The following is a 20,507-nucleotide window of genomic DNA, read 5'->3' on the forward strand; positions in this document are numbered from 1 at the left end:
CCACGCAGCTTCTGCAGGCAGGTCCGTACCATGCTGCCCAGAGAACAGAGGCCCCCAGGACTCCGCCCTGCTGGCGGGGGCCGGTGGTGGGGGGTGGCTCCCAGGGGTGAAAGTTCTAGGGCAGGAGGGCTGGGCTTCAACGGTCCCGGCCGTGGGGAGAGGGGGGCCGTGCACAGTCAGCAACAGCCAAGTGCAGGTGGGCTCACACCCTGGGGGCGGAGGGTGTGTGCACACCTGTGCGTGCAGGCTTGGCTCCCTGCCAACAGAGGAACCAGCTTCTGAAGGAGCCACTCCCAGCCCACGCATGTCAAGAGTCAGTGGCACCAGGCAGTAACTGTGGCTTGTAGGACGAAGGGTTCTCTCCGACCTGTAGAAGCCATCTGCTCTCCCGGTCAGGGAGACAGGAGGTCATGGGGCCAGGGCGGTGGCTCCATTTCTCTCCCATGCCCTGTCCTGTTCCCAGCTCCTTCTCCGTCCGTGCCCAGAGCCCCTGAAGGAGGGAGGAAGCCAGTCAGAGGCTTTGATGAGCCGTTGCTTTAAGGAAAGATACTCTGGGCTTTAGATATAAAAGGAACATAAGCGGTGGCCAGAGGAAGACAACGTTTGGAACAGACATCCCTACGGTTTTTCTGATGTGCGTGTTTTCCCTTCAGTGAAGGTAGATGTGTAAGGCATTCCCATCTGAGTCCTGGTAGAAAACGTTCTCACTCTTCCGTCTCTCCAGCTGGGGGCCTTCTCTGGAACGCAGATTATTTTTGGAGGTGGGGACCTCAAGCTGCCCGATACTGTCCTCCTTCCTCCCTTCCCACGAGAGACGGTTAAATTATTCTGGGGAGCCGGCACTCTGGGGCCAAATTACCACGACGGCCGTATCATGGCAACTGTACCTGTCTCCCGTTCTAGCACTTTCTTCCGCAGCTGCAGCCGCCGAGAAACTTGGTGGAGAAAAGTCATTATCACGGCCAGGCAGAGAATCCAAGACAAAAAGTGTCCCGGAACCCGCCTGAATCCACGGACTCCCAGGGCAGCTTTTGTTGGCAGGCAGAGAGGGCCCCTCTCTTTCTGTGGTCCTGATTTTTACCCTCAAGAGCCCAAATTAGAACCTGGCCCTGGCAGAGCCAATGTGAGCATGGGGAGGTGGCCCGTGAAGAGGTGACATCGGAGAGTGATCACGCACGGTGCCGACTTGTACAGGGTGATGGGCTCTGTGGTACCTGGCCGTTTGGTGCTGGTGGTCAGGGAAGGCTTCCTGGAAGCGGTGACTCTGCTCTGAGACCGAGCTGTTGAGCAGACTGTGCAAGGAGCAAGGCAGGCGGAGCTCCAGGCGCTCCGCTGCCCAGGCCCTGCGGCCGTGTGGCTCTCACCTGGAGTCTAATGGCATAGCAGCAGCAGCCACTCGAAAAAGGATCGTCATCAAGACGAGGCCCACAGAATGAGAGCCTTCATGTCTGTCACGGTGCCAGCTGGAAACAGAATTCATGCCACTGCTTTCAATACTTGGGTGGAACCAGTGCCTGCCAGCTATGGGCAGGGTCATGGGGCCCCCAGGGGACCGGCGGGGGAGGGAAAGGAGGCATCCAGGGCTCCCAGAGACCAGCGCGAGGTGGGGGGCCCTCAGATGTCGCAAAGAAAAATACAAAATGCTGGTTTAATTTGAATTTCAGATTTTAAAAACACTTTCAGTACGGCAGCGTGGGGAGACGTGGGTTTGGTTTTGTTATTTTGTAGTGTTAAGTATGTCACATGCAGTACCGGGGATGTAATTATCCGAAACAGTTCCTTGTTCTCAGTCTGAAAATCTTATTTAACTGAGTGTCCTGTGTTTCGTCCGGCAGCCCCCGGCACTGGGGGCCAGAGTGACAAGGTGGGGAGTCAGAGACTGGGGAACTGGTATCAGCGGGCAGAGCTGGTATCAGAGAGGGGGCCCCAAAGGAGAGGGACACTGGGAAGAAGTACCCCGACTCCTCTCTGCTCACCCTCCAACCTGGCCACAAGGGAGTTGGGGTGATGCCTTCCATAGGGCATGTGGGCAAATAGATCTGGGAGAGAGGGCAGAGCTGTGTGTGGGTGAAGGCCATATTGGGGACAGAAGACTTGGCCTGGAACGGCTCCTGCAGTGAGGTACTAGATGTAGCCTGAGCTCCCTGGCAGCCTGGGGAATAAGGGAAGAAAGTGGTTCTGCTGGGCACCATGCACACATGGATCGAGGGAGAACATTCTTTTCTTAGCACTCTACTTTTTAGGAGAGAGGAATGGATTAGCAGTCCAACTATGGTTGGAGGGACCAGTGATTAAACTGTTAGTGGCTCCTCTTTCTCCCTTAAAAAAAAAAAAAAATACATTGTACAGATGTGTACGGTATCTGTTACATAGAAATGTGTTTATTATACTTACGTGTATATACACTTGTTTTGTGGAAAACACTCAGGTAGTGTAAAAGCTACAGAAACGTATAGAATAAAGGCAAGTGTATATATTAACTTGTTTCCTCCCAAACTGGAAGCTGAGGGAAGGACTTCGGTACAGATAGTGGAGCGGCAGGTGGCCCCGGGAGCGGGGAGGGCAGGATGGGGAAGGCGGTTCACTGCTTCCGAGCCCAGGACCTGATCCCACAGAGACTCCTGAGCAGTGGACAGAATGCTTTCCAGAACAGTCCCCCTGAACTCTCCTGGCAGTGTGCTGTCTTAGGACGGCCCCCATGGCCATGGCTGCCCTGCCCCCAGATTGGATGGCCCCCTGGAGGTGGGGGGGTGGCGCTGGCCCGGAAAGGGAAGCCTGGCTTACACAGCTCAGCTGCAGCCTGGGGAGGGGCGTGGGACACAAGGTCCAGCTCTTGGTGCCACCCCCACAGGCCGCCAGCACAGCGGAGGTCCTATGTCTCACCCCCTCCAGAAATAGCACCACCCCCCCCCGTTTTTTGTGTTGTTTTTTTTTAACCCTTTGGCACCCGGCTCTTTTTTCTTTCTTTCCACTTAAACATATTTCTTGGTGAGGATTTAGTTGAGGGGGGCCCTCTCCTACCTTTGCCTCCTGGATAGGTGGCCTCGGCTGCCTTCCGCCTATTTCTGAGACCTTGGGGCTGTGAGGCGTTTGTGGGGTGAGGTCGTGTGTGGTGGCGGGCCACGGGGAGGAGGCAGCGCCTGTTCCTTCTGGGCCCCGTGTCTTGTCACTGCCCCGGCGGCGTGATGAGGCGGGTCGCCCCTGTCCTGGCCCCACGGAGAGGAGCTGCTGTGGGGATGCCAGGGTCAGCCGGCTGCGATGGCCGGCTCCTGGGAAGGCGCCCCTCACCAGTGCCCCTTAGGTGAATGAGGCACCGGGAGGGGGAGGCGGGAAGGCCTCTTGGAGCTTTGTGCAGACCTCCCTGAAGACCAGTTGACTTCTGTTTTCTCACGGCCTCTACTTAAGTGCCTCATGATTTAATAAGCCTGATTAAGGCAAACAGATGAATCAGGAGTGAGGAGGTGAAGACCCTGGTTTTCAGGGGGACAGAATTGGGGACGGCCGTGCAGAGAGGAGGCCCAGAGCCGGGGGCAGGGGTGGCAGCGTGGGATTGGGGCCCAGGGAGGAGATGGGGCTGCAGGGGGGTTGTCAGATTTCTGTGATGAGCCTGTGGTGGTTAATTTCATGTGTCATCTTGACAGGGCCACCAGGTGCCCAGAGCACCTGGTGTGTCTGTGAGCTGATTCGCAGTGTTTGAATCCGTGGACTGAGTGGAGCAGGTGGCCCTCCCCAGCGTGGGCTGGTGCCGTCCAGTCCGCAGAGGGCCAAAATAGAACCGAAAGGTGGAGGAAGGGTGAGTCTGTCTTCCTCTTAAGCTGGGACATCTGTCGCCTGCCCGGTAGCCCTGGTTCTCGGGCCTTCCGACCGGGGCTTACACCATAGGTCCCCTGGTTCTCGGGCCTTTGGCCTGGGACTTATGCTGTTGGGTCCCCTAGGTCTTAGGCTCTTGAATCTGGACTGTACCAGCCTCCCTGGGCCTCCAGCTTGCAGACAGCCGTGCGTGGAGCTCCTCGGCCTCCATAATCACATGGGCCAGTCCCACGTATAAACATCTTTCTACCTCCTATATCTATGCTGCCACTTCCGTTCCTCTGGAGACCACCAGTGTGGTCAGAGAGTCAGTGTTTTTGGCTTTGTGGGCTGTATGGCCTCTGCCACAGATACACAGTTCCGATGCCGTGGCTCCAGAGCGCTCCGAGGCAGGAAGTGAGACGTGGGCATAGCTGGAAGCCATGGGCATAGCTAGGAGACCAGATTTGCCCGTGGACCATGGTTCACTAACACCCAAGTCACTTTTCCCTCATTGTCCTTTGAAACGCAAAGAGCCATCCTAGCATTCAAGGACCTGAGAGAGCGGGCAGGGGATAGGCCTCACCCTCCCGAACCTTCTGGACACCTGGCAAAGGGCCGGGCACATCGGAGGTCCCTCTCACCTGCACAGAGAAGCGAACCGGAGAGGGACCCTGAAAACCCATCTCCGTGAGCCCCCATCCCTGGGGCTGCTGTTGAACTTCGGCTCCTTTCCTTGCTGCTGGCTCCCAGCCAGCTTGGTCTCTCCGCAAACACCTGTGTTTCCGTACCCGTAGGAGTCAGGATAGACTCGGGGAGCTGCGGGCACAACCTCGCCCCAGAACGTCAGTACCTGCTCACAACCACAGCTGGTGCGCACGTCCGGGGGGCCCATGCCCTCCCCAAGACTCCGGCCACAGCGGGTTTGCCGCCTCGGAAGAAGCTGCTTCCTCATCATCCAAATGGACCAAGGAAGGGGAGGCACAGCCCCCAAACAGCCCCTCTCCTGAGCGCTGCGAGGGAGCAGGGATAAAGCACGTGGGGGGCTTTATGCATCGCCGGAAACACGATAACTTACCACTCCCTCCTCTCGAACTTTGCGAACGACACTTCTTCACCAGCTCCTGGGACGGACAGTGGTTGCTACAGATAAGGCCTCCTTCCCTCTGGCTGCTGGCGCGTCTCCTTTCCCTGCACCTCTGCCTACAGCTCCTCGGTCGTCCTGCAGCCCTACTCCTGCCTGGCCCCGACAGGGGTGATCCTCCCCACCCCACACACCCCAATGCCCGGCCCATGTACACACGTGGCTGGCTCACTGCCTCCCCCCTGCCTGCCGCGCCCGGAACCTGCTCTCTGGAGCCCATGAGCTGCCTCCGGCTCTAGGCTGTGCCTGACCCGGCTTAGACCCCGTGGCTCTCGGCTTCTGGTGACCACCCGATTCGCAGCCTCTCCTTCCCCTTCTGTGACTAAATGGACACTTCTGCATTGGTTTGTTTGGCACCAAACAAATGGGGCGTCTCACAGATCCATTTCCTCCTCTCCCTGCATCTCAAAACTGGCCAGCCACCGAGTCTGAGTTGTTTTATTGTTGTTTTCTTTCCCAGACTTTTAAAAATAATATTTGTCCCAGCCAGGGTGAGTCCTCTCCTCCCCCTCCACGCGCCGGCAGGCTTGGTGGCATGAATCACTGTCCTCGCTCCCTGTCTCCTGCCGTGCCCCTGGGATGGCCTCCAGCACCTTCCATTGATTGGCCGGGGCTGTGGCTTTGCCTCTCTCCCCTTCTTGCAGAGCTGCCTTGCTGTCATGCCCTGTGGCCATCAGCCTGGCTTTCTCGGAGGATCAGATGTTGGGGTGACTCAGTTATCTGAGGCATACCCTAGTCCGAACCGCAGTGGACCTGAAAAGTGGTCACCTGCCAGCATGGACTTATCCCTCTAGAGCCTCCCAGGGAGACACGGTGACCACACTCTCTGCCTCTTCCCAGCTCAGACGGATACTTGGAACTCTCAGGGAGGCGGCAGAGGGCGTCCATAGTGGGTTTTCTAATGTGCTGGGGGTCTGGAGTGTTCCTCCTAGTGGCAGGTAAAAGAAGCCTCTAGAATGCCAAGCTCTTTAGGAGGCGCCCTCTGTACCTGTCATCATCTTCAAGGCCTCTTTTGTGTGCCCTCCCTCATTGGCCTGATACAGCTTCCGAGTGACTGGCAGCCTCCAGCTAGGACCGGAGGACTTAGTTTGAGGGCAGAAGTGGGCTGCTCTGCCCGGAGGGGCATCATGTGGCTAAGCTGGAAGTCAGGGAGCTCCACAGACCAGGCCACCAGCTCTCTGACAGATGTCCCCTCGCTGTGTCACGTGCACCCTGGGAATGCTGCTGCCCTGTGGGGTGGCTTGAGCCCCTGAACAGAGAGCTTCTGGCGTGGTGTTGGCATGTGGTATGTGTCAGCCCACGCTAGTCCACTCTCCACTCTCCGGGGTGACCAGAAACAGAAAAGCGAGGACTAGTGAGCACCCATTCACAGCTTGGTCCGTCGGCAGCCACCAGCCTGTCTCTGCTGAGTGCCTGCTGCGTGCCAGGCACTGTTGGCCCCGTCCTGGGCGCTGGGCACTTGCTGGTCCAGGCGGCAAGACGGACACTCATCCTCACAAACAGAACAACAGTCGGCGGGCATCAAGGAACGGGAATGGGGCAGGTGGCCGCAAACATAGGGCCTGTGAGGCCGGCGGACTGGGTGGGAAGGTCCTCGAGGTGGCATTGCGCACCCTGGCCGTCTTGCCCTCGTGCACCCTGGCCATCTTGCCCTCACGCCATTTAGCGGGGCAGCAGCTGGGCTTACAGGGCCATCTACTTGCCCCTCTGCCGAGTAGGTCCCAAGGCAGGGGGCCGGACACTCACTGCTAAGAGCAGACCACCAGCAATGAGCGTTCCCCAATAAGCACCCTTGACCTCAGCCCTCTCTGGAAATGTTGACCACTCAATGGACGTCTTTCTAAAATACGCAGCGTCCTTTCCTGCCCATACACAGGGCGCCGTGCCCAGGCTGCCATGCGGCTGCTGATTGGAGCCGTCCGGAGTGTTTGCTCTCTGCCCCCACAGCTGACAATCCTGGGCGGCTGTGTTGTCTTGTGTGTTGTATTGTGGTTTAAATATCACGTTTTGGTTTGGGAGGGCTAATTCGGGCATTGGCAAAATAAGGCTCACGCGGTGCCAGCCCCCCCTTTTTTGGGCAAATACAGTTTTATTGGCACCCACCCGCACCCATTCGTCTGCATACTGTGTGGCTGCTTTCATGCTACAGGGTTGAGTAGTTGCGAAGCCGGAAATATCTACCGTCTGACCCTGTGCAGAGAAAGCGTGCCCGCCCCTGGTCTGACCCACGGCTGGCAGTGATCACTTCTGGAGGCCTGTTAGGCACTGGCCACTATTAACCCCTTGGCCCTTCCCAGCTGCTCTGGGATGAGAAGTTAGGTAAACAAGTTTGTAAAGTAAAAGTAAATAGACATTTGGTGGGCAGGGGGCACCGTCAAGAGCTTTCCTGGAAGCAACAGGGGGAAGCACAGTGTGTGGGCATGGTGGCAGCATCGCTGTTGGTTGTGCCGGGGGTTGGGGGGGGCGGTTCTTCCTTCTGGGGTCTCTCGATTCTGGGTGACCGACCAAGAACATCTGTGTGGGCTGCAGAAGCTGCATGGCTTTATTCTGAACCCCTGCCTCCCTGAGTCTCTGTTCCGGGCCCCGAAGTAGTGGCATTGGCCCCCACCCCATATGTGTTCCCAAGAGGGAGCTGAATGGGTTCCCTGAACCCCTGTGGGAGCTCCCGCCACTGTCCCACTCCTTTCTGGAGCTGCTGTCGGGACATCATGGAGACTCGTGTGGATGTCGAGGTCGTGTGGATGCTACTCCTCCAGGGGGGTCAGAGAGACGGGGCCCGGAGGCCGTGAATGGGGCGTATGCATTGGTGCACCCCAGCAGCCTTGATCCGTAAGTGGAGATGAGTGTCGGTTACTGGGGGCTGCTGTTTGGTACTCTTGACAGGGGACTGTCCCTGGCAGTCCTCTAACCCCCCAGTGACTATACGTCCAACCCGCAGGTGCCCCCAAAGATCCCTCCACGACCCAACCAGCTCAGCAGAAGTTCTCTGTGCATTTGTAGGATCCTCTTTTCTCTTCCCTTCACGTGTTCTTTCTTATGCACTTGCTGTGACCATTGCCCCGTTAGGAGCACCTAGAGCCGGCCCTTAGCCGGAGAGCTTAGAACAGTCCAAGATGCGTGTGGGAAAGCTGCGTCCGGGCTGATGGGAACCAGCCGGACGTAGTGGGGCTTCGGGTTAAGAGGCTGTCCTCCTTAACGTTCTGGGCACTGAAATGGACCCAAAAGAAATGTAATTGCCAGGTCCCTTTCCGAGTATGGGGGAGACATGGCAGGGGCAGGGGTGGACACCGAGGGCAGGCGGCAGGTGCTAAGAAGTTGAGTGGCCACTCTTAATTCAGCCTTCTCGGGAAGCCTGGCCGTGACCTGGCAGCAGGCAGCATGAGGGGGGTGTGGGCCAGCGATAAAGGACGCCCCCTGCTAAGCCCCCCGGGGGTCCTGCTGCCCACTCTGTTTTGCATGGGAGGTCACCCTCACTTGTCCTGTCTCACTCAGACCCCAGGGACCAACAGTGTAATCCCGCGCCCGAAGCTTCTGAGTTCGATGCTGGCTCAGGGCCCCGGGGTTCGTCCCTCAGCGGTCCTTCCTGGAGCAGCGGCATGTTTGGGCAGAGGGGAAGGTGTGGAGGGCTCTTTGGGTTCCAGCACGGCGGGTGACTTCCGGAGTTTCTCCACCCACTTTGATGTTTTCTGGGGTTACCGTGGAGATAGCGCACTTGGCAGAGATAATAACACTGAGCAAGAGACAGGCAGATCCGTTCTTTAACCAGATTTAAGCCAACAAGAAAGAGGCTGGGTTTTCTTTTTTTTTCCTTTTTAATTTTTTTTCCTTCCTCCGCTCCAACATTTCCTGTACTGAGGATAATGACACCAAAGGGTGTTAAATTGGTTCTGAATGTCCACCTCTGGCTGGCCACATTCTTGTAACGATTTCATTAGCCTGAATTATCCACTTTATTTTCTTGTAATGGGATTAGCTGTACTTGAGGCAGCTGAAGACCAGAGGGGGAGAAAGTGGGGGAGCATGTCCGCTGTGGATTTCATTAACTCACCCCGGCAGAGGCGTGGAACTGACCAGAATGTGCGCCCCAGGCCAGGGGTGGCGTCCTGATCCTCTCCTTCCAAAAGGAAGAAGGAACACGAGCTGTTCCAATGGGCTAGCTCGGCCCGAGGGAAAACAGGGGTGCCTGGGTCTGGCTGAGGGTTGCCTCCCCGGGGATAGTTTCTTCCAATTATCTTGTAAAACTGGTGGGTCATGCGGGTAAGATGGAGAGCTGCTACTTTTTTTCCGGGCACCGAGAATCACAAGATCACATCTGGCTTTCTCAGCTCTTGGCTGAGAACTCCTGGGAGTCCACTGGGAGGAGCCTGCCTGGTCCAGCCTGCTCTTTCTCAGCTTCAGCCTGAAACCCCATAAGGGCTTGGAAGCCGTCCCTCGCTTGGCACCAGCGCAGATCCTTTTAATGGTCGTGAGCACCCTTGTGTAGAGCTTCCATTTCTTTATTCCCATTATACACCAGGAATCCTGGATGCAGTAGCCTCGTAGGGTGGGACCGTCATTTCTCAGGTGAAGAGCTGAACCTCGGGAAGGTGACATCACATGTAGAGCTGGGATCGGAACCCATGTCTGACCCCACACTTCCGTTCTTTCAGTGATGCTGGGACTTGGCCCCTCATGGTCAAAACTAGACCTCTGCGGCAGCTCCCCACTTTCAGAGCTCCAGGCGAGGTAGAAGCTTTGCCTCAGTGTGTGCGCTCCGGCCCTTCCATGATCATTGCCTGACCTTCCTTCTCCCAAATTGTATTCCACAGTTGTGTCCCGAGAGATGCTAATAGGTTTTCTTGTTGGGGGTAGGAAGGTTCAATGGCCAGATGAATTTGAGAAGTACTGTGTCTTCTCCCTCACCCTTCCAGATCCACCTTCCATGCACCTAATGCCTTAAAAGCACTGACAAGGTCTGCAGCAGAGAAGCTTGCTGAACTGTATTTAACCAGCTAGTTCTCAAATTTCCTTAATTCCAGAAGACTTGTTACACAAAATACCTCTTAACATCTTTCAGGACAAACTTGGAAACTACTGTTTTTAAAGAGTTGGTCACCTTTGATCTTAGAACTATTTTTATGACATCGTCTCCTTAAGGACAATACTCAGGTTTAGCAGACAGTATCCAGCCTTCAGTGGCTTCTCAAATCCTTCAGCCGTACACAGATGGACCCCCACTGGTTAAGAGCACAGGCCTTCCAATCTCCTCCAGCGTAGGGCTGAGTCCTGGCTCTACCATTTAATATAGCCTCGTAAGTTTTCCGTTAAGTCCCTTAAGCAGCCGAGCCTTAAAAATAGGCCCCTAACCCCTGCGTCACAGGATTCCTGAGGAAGCCATGAAGTTATACGTGGGATATATGTATGTACAGTGCCTGGCCCATTGTGCGCCCTCAACGGGTGTGACTCCAAAACAGGCCTGTAACAGTCCATCGGAGGAGCAGGAGAAAAACATTAGAATTTCTGTTTCTATTCGTGTTTTATCTCATTCTTTCAAATGGCCTAATTTTTCCGTATTTAATGGTATACATATACAGCAAAACAGCAGTACATACGTGCATTTCCAAATTAAAAGTGTACATATATTGGGGATGAATGCTCACGACTATTTTACGGAGAATGTGCATCAAGCCCGGGATTAAAAAAAAAAAAAAAATTGAGAATGTCTGGCTTCTGTATCACTGAGAAAGAGGCTGTGCCCTGTGGGGGCCAGAGTGTGTCTGGTCCACTGTTCTTTCCCAGCACAGAGTTCAGCGTCTGCACTCAGGACGCACTCGGGAAATAGTTGCCCAAGAATGAAGGACCCGTGGTAGCTGAATGACGAGGAACATTCAAATTGCTTCCACACCTCAAATCTAGGTCTGGGTCCTGGAGAATGGGGGTTGGGGGGACAATGATTCCTTTGGTGAATGTGTCGCCAAAAGTGGTCCATGCCTGGAGTAGACGCTGGAGAGCAAAGTGCACTGGGAAGACCCTCTCTGTCTCCCGGAACTTAGACCACCACCCCCCCAACCGCCGAGGCCACATTGTGTGAACCCAAGCCAGCAAGGGGCCGCTGGACTGCCAGCCGCCGGGAGAGGCCCAGTTCTGGCTAACAAGTAGGGGAGGAAATTTCATCACTTTGGAAGTAGAGCAGCCTTTCTGATCTCTGGAACCACAGCAGAACGGGAACTCAGGTGTGCGGGTGATGGACAGGCCACCCACAGGCTGTGTCTGTTGCGCTTGGTGACACAGTGTCTAAAATGTTTTGACTTTGTTACTGATATTTAGAAATTGCATTTCTCAAAAGTATCTGGACAGTAGGATGGTTTAGAAGAAAGAGAAGAGCTGTCAGTCCTGGACCCAGGCATCCAGCTGCCCGTCCAGGCTGGGGCTGAGTGGTCCCTGCGCCTTCTGGTAGAGCGGGGATCCCGAACCTAGAGCAGGTTCCCACTCCCCCCTTGCGTGTGCCTGCATGTGTTCGCTCGGTCGCTCTCCTCCTCCAGTCCAGCCTGGAAACGACTCCGCCTGGGTCACCCAGCTGGTGAAGGCAGAGTCAGGCCAGAAGCTTCCATTCCTCGGGGCCACATGCCCTCCTTGTAGGAGCCTCTCAAGAGAGAGTGTGGGCCCTGCCTGGAATGCGGGCCCCGACTCTGACTCAGAGATACCATTTAACTGCTCGTTCCCAGGAGTCCTCATCTCAAAAACGAGAGGGTCACGCTTGCCTGGAAAGGACCCCATGAAAGGCTATTGAGAAAAGCTAAATGCTGTCCTCCGCGCTTCCTTTCTCACTTTCTTGGAAACCAGGCCATTTTTCAGCCTCCAAGAGGCCAGAGTGAAAGGGAGGATTGCTCTGATGGAGACGAGGTAACCTTTCCACATCCGGCTCTCATCGCGATGAGTGGTGAGTAATTGGAAAAGTTCGGTCTAAAAGCCACCCTTTAAAAAGAGAGCGAGAGAGAACAAAAGAGGAAGAAACTGCATGCCCAAATCGGTCTCGGTTAAACGTCTCCGAGAGCCAGTGCCCAATGAGGCTCCGGTCCACGGGGTACACACGCTCCCCGGCTTAGCCTTCTTCTGGGGGAGGAGATACGGGCTGCGGCAGGCCAGCCATCGCCAGGCTGCCTGCTCGCATCTGCACCTTGGCTGAGGCTGTCTAGAGGGAACCTCCAGAGATGTGTCTTCTCTGACCCAGCGGGGCTCGATTCTGAAGCTCACTGGCTGGTTCCTAGACCCCTGGTAAATCCTGGAGCCGGCCCCGTGTTTGCTTGCTGCAATGTATGCATTGTAATTGCGGGGACGCACGTGAGTCCCTTGGAAGGAGCGGTTCCCCCGAGGGCCACACGCCCCTGTAATAACCTATGGTACGTGAAGACGCATCCTCAGGACAGAAGGACTGCGTGTTCTGCCCCCAGACGTGACCGCGTGGCCCTGGTAGCTGCTCCTGCTTGCTCAGGATAGGGACCTGGCCCTGGGGTGGGACACTGAAAGCCAAACGCATGACAGACTGAACGTGAGAGTGAGTGCTAGGCACGGGCCTGGACTCTGCATTCACAACGGGGACTAAGAACCCGGCCATCTTGGAGTGTTCTTTCTGTTTCTAGAACAGAGAGGGGAAAGACAAGTAAACAGGTCATTTCCGACAGTGCTCAGATGTGACAGAGTGGCCCGTGAGGTAGGGAACAACATTGGATGGAGTGGCCTCTTCGGAAAGGGTGCGTTTGAGCTGAGATCGAATGACGGGAAGGAGTTGATGGTGGACACATCTGGGTAAGGAGAGGTCCAGGTCATGAGAAGAGTGGGGCCAAAGGTCCTGAGGTAGGCATAAGTTCGGCGGTTTGGAGAGCAGGAGAAAAGCCCGTGGTGTTCAATTAGCTTCTTTCCCCCTGTGTGAGATCGGAGGGTTGGACAAGCCTGCCTCGATCGAAGGCTTTGGTTTTGGACACTTTGCAGAAGTGGGAGGTTGGGGTGTTGGACCCTGCACCCAAGCCTCTGTGTACTGCGGAAATCACCTATCGTAGACGATAGGGGAACGAGTTTGTGTCTCTCCAAGCCTCAGCTGGGGCCCTTATCCACATGGGGACTGTTAGGAAGGCCATAAGACGAGACACCAGGCAAAGCAGCTGCCCACCGGCCATGTTCACTCCCCTAGTGGGAATCACTGGTGGGTCCGCACGTTCACGGGGAGACCCTTCTGTAGGATGGTGGGCACGGAGGGGAGAAATCGGGAGCCCTGAGCTGTGGCCCCTAGTCGGCCGAGACAAGAGGTTTGATTGCAGAGTCCTCTTGTGTCTGCAGGATGGGGGGGGGGGGTACCCTGCCTGCCCGTCAAGCAAGTGTCCCCTGAGAACAAGGTTGATGTCTAACCCACTGTTGTCTCCCTCCTGGCACCTGGTACACAGGGAATGTCGGGCTGGTTGTTGCTGCACAAGACAGGGCTTGTAAATGCTGAGTGATCAGAGGCACAAGGGGACAAGCCACCTGCTTGGACCCCCCTCGGCTCATTGTGACCTGTGGGACCTTGGACAGGACGCTCCACCCCTGTGGTACATAAGGACTTGCTGAGTGACCTTGGAGAAATCCCATGACTTCTGAGCCTCGTTCTCCGCACTGACAGAACGGGAGTGGCAATGCCCAGCTCCTAAGGCTATTGGGAGATCGTGTCCAGCAGATGCTACACGTGCTGGGGGGCCCCACAGCCTGGAAGTCCCGGGGAGACGGATGGATATGCTGTGTGTGTCGGAAAATTGGTACTGGTGGTGGGGGTGTATTTGAAAGCTTTGTTTTGCCAAGAGATTTAGCCCTTTTTCTTACCTCCAGAAGGAAGGGAAAGAAGCCTGGGGTTTATTCTTACCACAATCCACCCCTTTATCTTGTCGAGACCATGCTGTTGTGTGACTCTGGGTCCCTTGGGTGACAGCTGGTATTTTTTTTTCCCCCTCAGCAGTGCATTGAGCGCAGGTGGAAGAGAAGTCATGCCAACAAACTTCCCCACGTGACTCGGCACTTCTGCTGGGCTGCGGGTTCCTCTGGCAGATCCAAAGAGGAGAGTGATAAGGACTTAGGTCCTGGGAGCAGAGGGGCCGAGGCTCTTCAAGGTGTGCCTGACCCCCACTTGGTGTCAGCATACAGGTCAGAGGGGCAGGCCAGCCTCGCAGTCAGCTCATTAAGCCCCAGAACCCAGGCACCAGAGCAGCAGCACGACTGTCAAGTTCTGCATCTCTGGAGGGTCCTCTCTGCCTCCCACTCACCTCTCCCCTTGCTCCTTTCTCCTGATCCCATCACTTCAGACAAGGAGGGGAGCGAGAGGAGAATTCATCCCTTTTCAGGAGCAGAGCCAAAAACCCCAGCCAGGGCTGGAGTCCAGTTGGGGGGTTTGCAGTGAGTGCAGAGGGAGGAGACCCCCACATGCACCCATGACGCGTGCACACTCGCGCACGCACACACATACACACACACACACACACACACACGTATTGTGTCTGCGTTCAGGCCTGTAGTGCAGACCTGATTTGCATGCCCAGACCTGTTTACGAGGGCTGGGCATAATTGGCTCGCCTCGCTCAACACCTCGCACCCCCTCCCACCTCTCCCTCCCCTTGCTCCCTCCCACCCCTACACATCTCGGAAGAAATTAGAAACGTGACAACAAACTCCAGTCGTGGAAAACCCACCGGTGTGCCGGCAGTCCTGCGCTGTGGGTGCGGCAGAGGGGGTGGGGCTGCAGCGTGGGGAAGTAATTGGTGAACCCAAGGTGAATGAAGTAATTGGAAAAGTGAGGTGTGAGTTTGTTATGAAGTGTGAGCGTGGTGGGGGAGGGAAGGAGGGCCATGTTTAAAAGCCCGGTATGTCCTCTTTATTCACAGCTTCTGATACAGTAATTGCTATTTTGTGGTTTCTATTATCTACACAGTGGGGAGCGCACGCGGCTCCTTCCCCGAGCGGCGGGGTCTGGGCTGGGTGGCGGGGGAGCTCCTGGGTGCCCCGCAACTTCCCTCCTTCTCGGTCCCTGGTGGCCCTGCCCGGCCTCCCCCAGGTGGCGGCCTCTGCTCCCCGGAGACAAGGGTACATGCGGAACTTCCTTCAAAAGCCACTCTTAAAAATGGCTTCATGGACCTTCCTGTCAGATAAGAACCTTAGTAATGGCTGGTATTTATATATCGCTTATCTCCAAGGAGCTAAAGGTACTTCATCGATTTCCCCCCCCAACCTTTTTTTTTTTTTTTCTTTTTAATTCGCTTTCGGTATCACGCCGAGATCATTAGTACCAGCCTTATATTATCCCACACAGTCACACAAGCAGCCGGAGCCGGCCGCCTTCCCAGCATTGTTCTCGGGCCGGGGAAGGGGCAGCCGGAGAAAGCGCGTGGCCCAGGGACAGGGCCAGGTCGCCTGGCCGCTCCGGCCTCTGGTTTCTCTCCCCTGGGGAATCCAGGCAGTAATGCTGCTGCCCCCCTGTTGTTACACCTGGAAACAGTGTGTTTAAAAAAGACTGAGCACCCCCCCGGCCCCGGGCACCCGGTCATCGGTGGCTGGGGCCACGGCAGCGATCGTGGTGTCTCGAAGGCTCGCCTGTTCATTTCAGGGCTTCCCAGACATCGGGAAGCGCCTTCGAAGAGCTGACCCTAATCCTGCAGCTGCCCCTCAAGGTCCGGCTCTCTCTCGTGCTGTTCTTAGAGAAAGGAGGAAACATGCTCAGCGGAACCGTTTCCCAGGTCCCCTTGAAGAATAAGGGGATTTCTGTGCCGTGCAGACGGGGGCTGCAACCTCCCCGAGGCCCCCCAGCTGCCCAGGACAGGAGCCCCGGAGCCGTGCGCTTGGTCCCTCGTGGCTGCAGGGCTCCCCTCTGCCGTGGCCCACCCCCCACAGAGCTCTGAGATGCCACGTCTCCGGGCCACGTGAGCACACCGCCTTCAGCCTCTCCTCATCAGCTTTTCTCTCTACCTTTTAATTATTTTCCTTGCCTTTCTCCGGACCCTGAGCTGCTTGCCATGCACAGAGCATCCGCAGCTCGTGGTGTACTGCGGAGGGAAGAGTGCACCTCTGCCATCTACCCCCCCACCCCCCGCCCTGCGCTGTCACGTACACACTCACGTCGGCTAACTTACCACACATTAGATGGAGCTATGAAGAAATCTGGGCAGAGGCCATCGGGACCATCAAGGGACAGGACTGAAATCCCTGCGGGCAGAGGCCGCCGGTTCACACATGGCGGGAGCGGAAGGAACTGGGACTCAGTCTCCCTCTCTTGTGTGGGGTGTTGACTAAGTCACTGGATCCCTTGGAGTCCACACAGGCCACTCCCAGCCACTCCGCTCTGCCTTTATGCCTCCAAAAGAGACCCCCCAGTCCAGAAGGTGGCCAGTCTGCATCCAGGTAACAGAAGGACCACGAACCACTGCAGGGGAAGGAAAGCTCTGGCTCACGTCCTCAGCCTGCCCCTTGCTAGCCAGAACGGCTGCCTCCCTGAGCTCAGTCTCCCCATCCGTGAAATGGGGGTGGCAAGACTACTAAGGAACACGTGTACTATTTGTACATACCCCGTGGCCCATGCCACGTCCCCCTCAACACGGCTCTCGGGGTGTCAGCGGTAACGTACCAGCGGTTGCGTCTACGGCCTGGGGCTACCGTGGGCTTGTCTGTTCAGTCTAAAAATGCCACCAGGCGTCCCCTCCAGGCCGGGCACCGGGCTCCTGGCTGTGGATCCCCTAAAGAGCAAGATAGATGTGGTTTCTGTGGTTGCAGAACTGAGTACCCGCCTCGGGGTGGTGCAGAGCGCATCGGCGTGCATACCACACGGCCCTAGTGGAGAAGCGCCGTGAGCCCTGACTACGGGGGTCATTCAGGCCAGCCCTGGGCGGGTGAGCAAAGGCTGCTTGGAGTAAGCAGTGGTGAAGCCAAGGCTTGCAGGAGCCTGGGGCAGGGTCGTCGCACCCTTGTCCGCACGGCCCCCGGCATGGCCTAGACACGTGGGAGGTGCTGGCTGAGGCCTTCTCTTACCTGCTGAGTCAGAGTGCTGTCATCGTCGGGTCCTCATGGCCATCAGACACAACATCCCTGCGGTCCCCACATCTCTCTGAAAAACTCGGAGTCAACGGACCATTTACCTAAAGGAGCCTACGTGGAAATTCCTCTGGCCGCTGCCCTCCCTGGCCTCGGCTCCCACGGAGGAAGAGGCAGTGCCTGTCATGGGACGCTTTGGCCTTTAGGTGGCAGAATAAAGCAGGCTTTGCAGGCTCGACTCCTCCGGCCCTCCCACCTCACCTTCTTGCCTGTCCCCACCTGCCCAGCCTCCGGGCCCCAGCCGCGCCCCCTCATGCCCCCTCCTCCGAAGGAGCCAGAGCCTCAGCCAGGCCAGGAAGACTGACAGGGCTCCGAGGCCTACCCCCTCCGGCCCCTCCCCTCCCCTGGAGGCCAGCCTCCTCGCTAGCCTGGGGGAAGCTGCTGGGGGAGCTCGGAGGAGAGACGTGCGGATTCATTTTGAGGAATCATAATGCCGCATTTACACACCATCCTGCCTTCGGAAATTGGGCTGGCAGATGCCTGGTCATGCTGGCGGGGCTCCGGGTTCGCGCCTCGGATTTAGCTTATATCATTTCACGAGAGCTTACGGCCTTTACTGTGTTTTTACCCAATCGGTCTTTGGCCCCGAAGCATCCTCGGCCGCTGAGCGTGTGCGCTGTGTGCCCAGCCACCCGCAAGTGTGCGCAGCTTTTCAAATAAAATAACACCTCTTCAGATCCCGTGCACATTAAATATTTACCCGCAGCAATTTGTGCATATATATTTGATAAATGGACATCGGGATAGGGTTGGGGTGGGGGGAGTGAGACAGGAGAGCCAGAGAGACCTGATCCTTTTGTCCGGGCATTTCTCGAACGTTGATCTGGGAGGAGAGGGTGGGGAAGAGGGCAGGGGATGGTCCAAGCTGTGTTTACCTGTTTGATCCCTGCCAGGGGGAGCCAAGCCGTTTTCTCCTCCAGAGCTTTGCCTGACTTCGGCTTCGCAGATATAGAAACTATAGCCCAGAGGGAGGGAATGTGGGGTTTAGAGGGAGTAGCTGTGTGTCGTTCCGGCATGGAGCACTGGAGAAACATCCCAGGGCCTGGGTCCGGGAGCAGAGGCTCGTCCTGCTCGCTCCACACAGGCTTGCCGTGTGCTGGGCTCAGCCGTGCGGTGGATTCAGGTCAGGAGACCCCGCTGACTTGGCGTCCAGATCCCAGGCTCGTGCACACGAGCAGCCCTGTGCCCTGGCCACGCGTGTGCAGGGCTGCATCCCCCCCCACCCCCCGCCCCTGCCAGATAGCCCCATAGGCAAGGGGAGGCCGAGTGTGCCAGCCTGTCAGAGAGGAACCAAACATTCTCCGCCAGCATCTCCAGCCCGATCATCCCTCCCTGCCCAGCGTGATGGCCGGGATCTGAAAGGGGAGAGAAGGACAGTCATGGCCCCGAGCACGTGCTGGCCAGTGGGGAGGCAACCCTGTTGTACGGTGCACGCACGTGTGTGTGCGTGTGTGTGTACACGCGCATATGCCCCCTCAAGTACTTCTAACCAGAAAGGATTCATGTGTGAGAGTGGGTCCTGCCCTCCCACACATACCCCAGCCCCTTTGCAGGCCTCCATTCTTAAGCTGCTGCGTTTTGCCTTTTGTTTCTAGCACCTTCGGGGAGCTGAAGACCGTCCGCTTGCCAAAGAAGATGACCGGGACGGGCACACACAGGGGGTTCGGCTTCGTGGACTTCCTCACGAAGCAGGATGCAAAGGTGAGACGGAGCCCTCCCCTGTCCACCTACCCCCTTCTGTTCTGGGCCCTTAGTAGGAGAAGCAGCTAAACCTCTTAACGGATGAGGGCTTGTCACTGCCCCGTGTGGTTCTCCTGCTTGTTCCCTGACCCTGCTAATTTGTGCAACTCTCTCGGGAAAAAAGGCCCTAGGTTTTGTGCTTACAGGAAGGGGCAGTTCTGTGTCCCATGCCCTCTGTCCCTCCCCAACGTGACATCCTCAGGAAACTGGGCATACAAGGTAGGGAGGCCAGTGGGTTTCCCGGGCCTCCCCAGCTCAGACAGAGCTCCCTGGTCATGAGCGCCCAGAGGCAGATAGCATGGGAGAGGCCATGCAGTGTGTCAGGGGCCGGGGACCAGCACTTGGGAATGGAGACATGTCTGCAGGGACCCACACGTGTTTCCCCTCAGCTTCCCACTCGTGGCCAGGGCCTCTCGGTTGTGCCGGTTATAGGTGAGGTCATCCCAGGCATGTGTGTAAGCACGGGTACAGAATTTTCCAGGCTCCTTGGAGACAGAATCTTTCGCTTTGGAAGCAAGGCAGCCTCTCGGATTGGGGCACGGGGCAGCATGGGGCTGGGTTGGGGAGTGGGGGTCGCTCTTGTGGGTGCGGGGCCCAGCCCAGCAGCAGATGTGGGATGTGGGAGCAGAGGTGGTGTGATCAGGGGTCCAGCTATGTCTGGGGGCTCCCTCAGGAGCCTGTGCCTTTCCCCTCTACTGGCCTCCTCTTTCCTCAAGGGTACGGTGAAGCGACAGGCGAGATCCCCTCCTCATCTCACGAGGTGTCCTTCGGGAAAGCAGGGGTGTTGGTTAGAATCACCCGTTGGCCTTTAGCGAGCTGCTGTCACCAGAGGCCCGGTGGGTGGAGCCAAAGGTGACATCTCAGGGACGCAGCTGCAGCCTTTGTGGGCCCTGGGAACACGCACAGGCACAGAGGGCACTCCTGGGACCTCGGGGAGCCTTGCCAGCCACCTTTGTCTCGGCGTCTTGAACTCAAGTGCCTGTTTTGTTGACACGTGGCCGCATTTGTCCGGACATCTGCTCCCCTTTCTTCTCAGCTGGCAGCCTTTCCCTTGCCTCCTGTCCGTGGCAGCAGGGGCAGCACCCCCTGTGCGCAACAGGCCTTGCCTGGCCTCAGTTCCTGTCAGCAGGGACCCGCGTTGGGGGACCCGTGTTGGCTCGGAGGGCAGTTGCGGAGGGCAGCCATCCAGAGCGCTTTCCCGTCGGTGGCTTGGCCTCCCGAGCCTGCCCCGCACCCCAGCTTCCCCAGCTGTAAGACGGCAGTGGGAACCAGGTCCCAGCCTCGCAGGGCGCGGGCGGCCGGCATGCGTGAGACCCTGGCATGCTGTGCTGGAGCCCAGAGAGTCGTTGCCTTGCCGCGCCCTCCAGCCCTGCCGCCTTGAGGGCCGCCGTGCCCTCATCCCAGCCGGAGGAGGGAGCCCAGGGCGGTGTTTTCTCCCTGGCTCTCCATCAAGCTCGGGGCTTCTGAGGGGCTGGACAGCGAGGGTGCCGAGCTGTTGTCGCCTGTCTGGTATCGGGGGTCCTGCGTGAGATCGTGAGCAGGGGAGAAGCGGGGGGGATCTACTCCCGCCTCCAAGAGCTGCATCTTCCGAGGGGGCTCGTTACAGCACAGACTCGGAAGCCGGCCTGCCTGAGTTGGAATGCCAGTCCCGCCATTACCTGCCGTGTGACCTGGGGCAAGTGCCTTATGTTCCGTGGGCCTCGGTTTCTCCCCTTGTGAGACGGTGATAGGGTTTTCATCGAGTTGTCGTGAGGTT

At 57.2% G+C, this 20,507-nt stretch overlaps 1 protein-coding gene across 1 annotated transcript in view; it reads left to right on the forward strand.

The window, feature by feature from the left end:
• The window catches only part of RBM19 (RNA binding motif protein 19), a 119,676-nt gene that overhangs the window by 68,405 nt on the left and 30,764 nt on the right, over positions 1 to 20,507 (forward strand). Inside the window, exon 22 of the mRNA XM_080821271.1 lies at positions 18,607 to 18,712. Within this exon, the coding sequence (XP_080677397.1) occupies positions 18,607 to 18,712 (106 nt within the window). The remainder of the gene's footprint in view (positions 1 to 18,606; positions 18,713 to 20,507) is intronic.

The sequence above is a fragment of the Martes martes genome, assembly GCF_963455335.1.
Source record: "Martes martes genome assembly, chromosome: 13".
NCBI lineage: Eukaryota > Metazoa > Chordata > Mammalia > Carnivora > Mustelidae > Martes > Martes martes.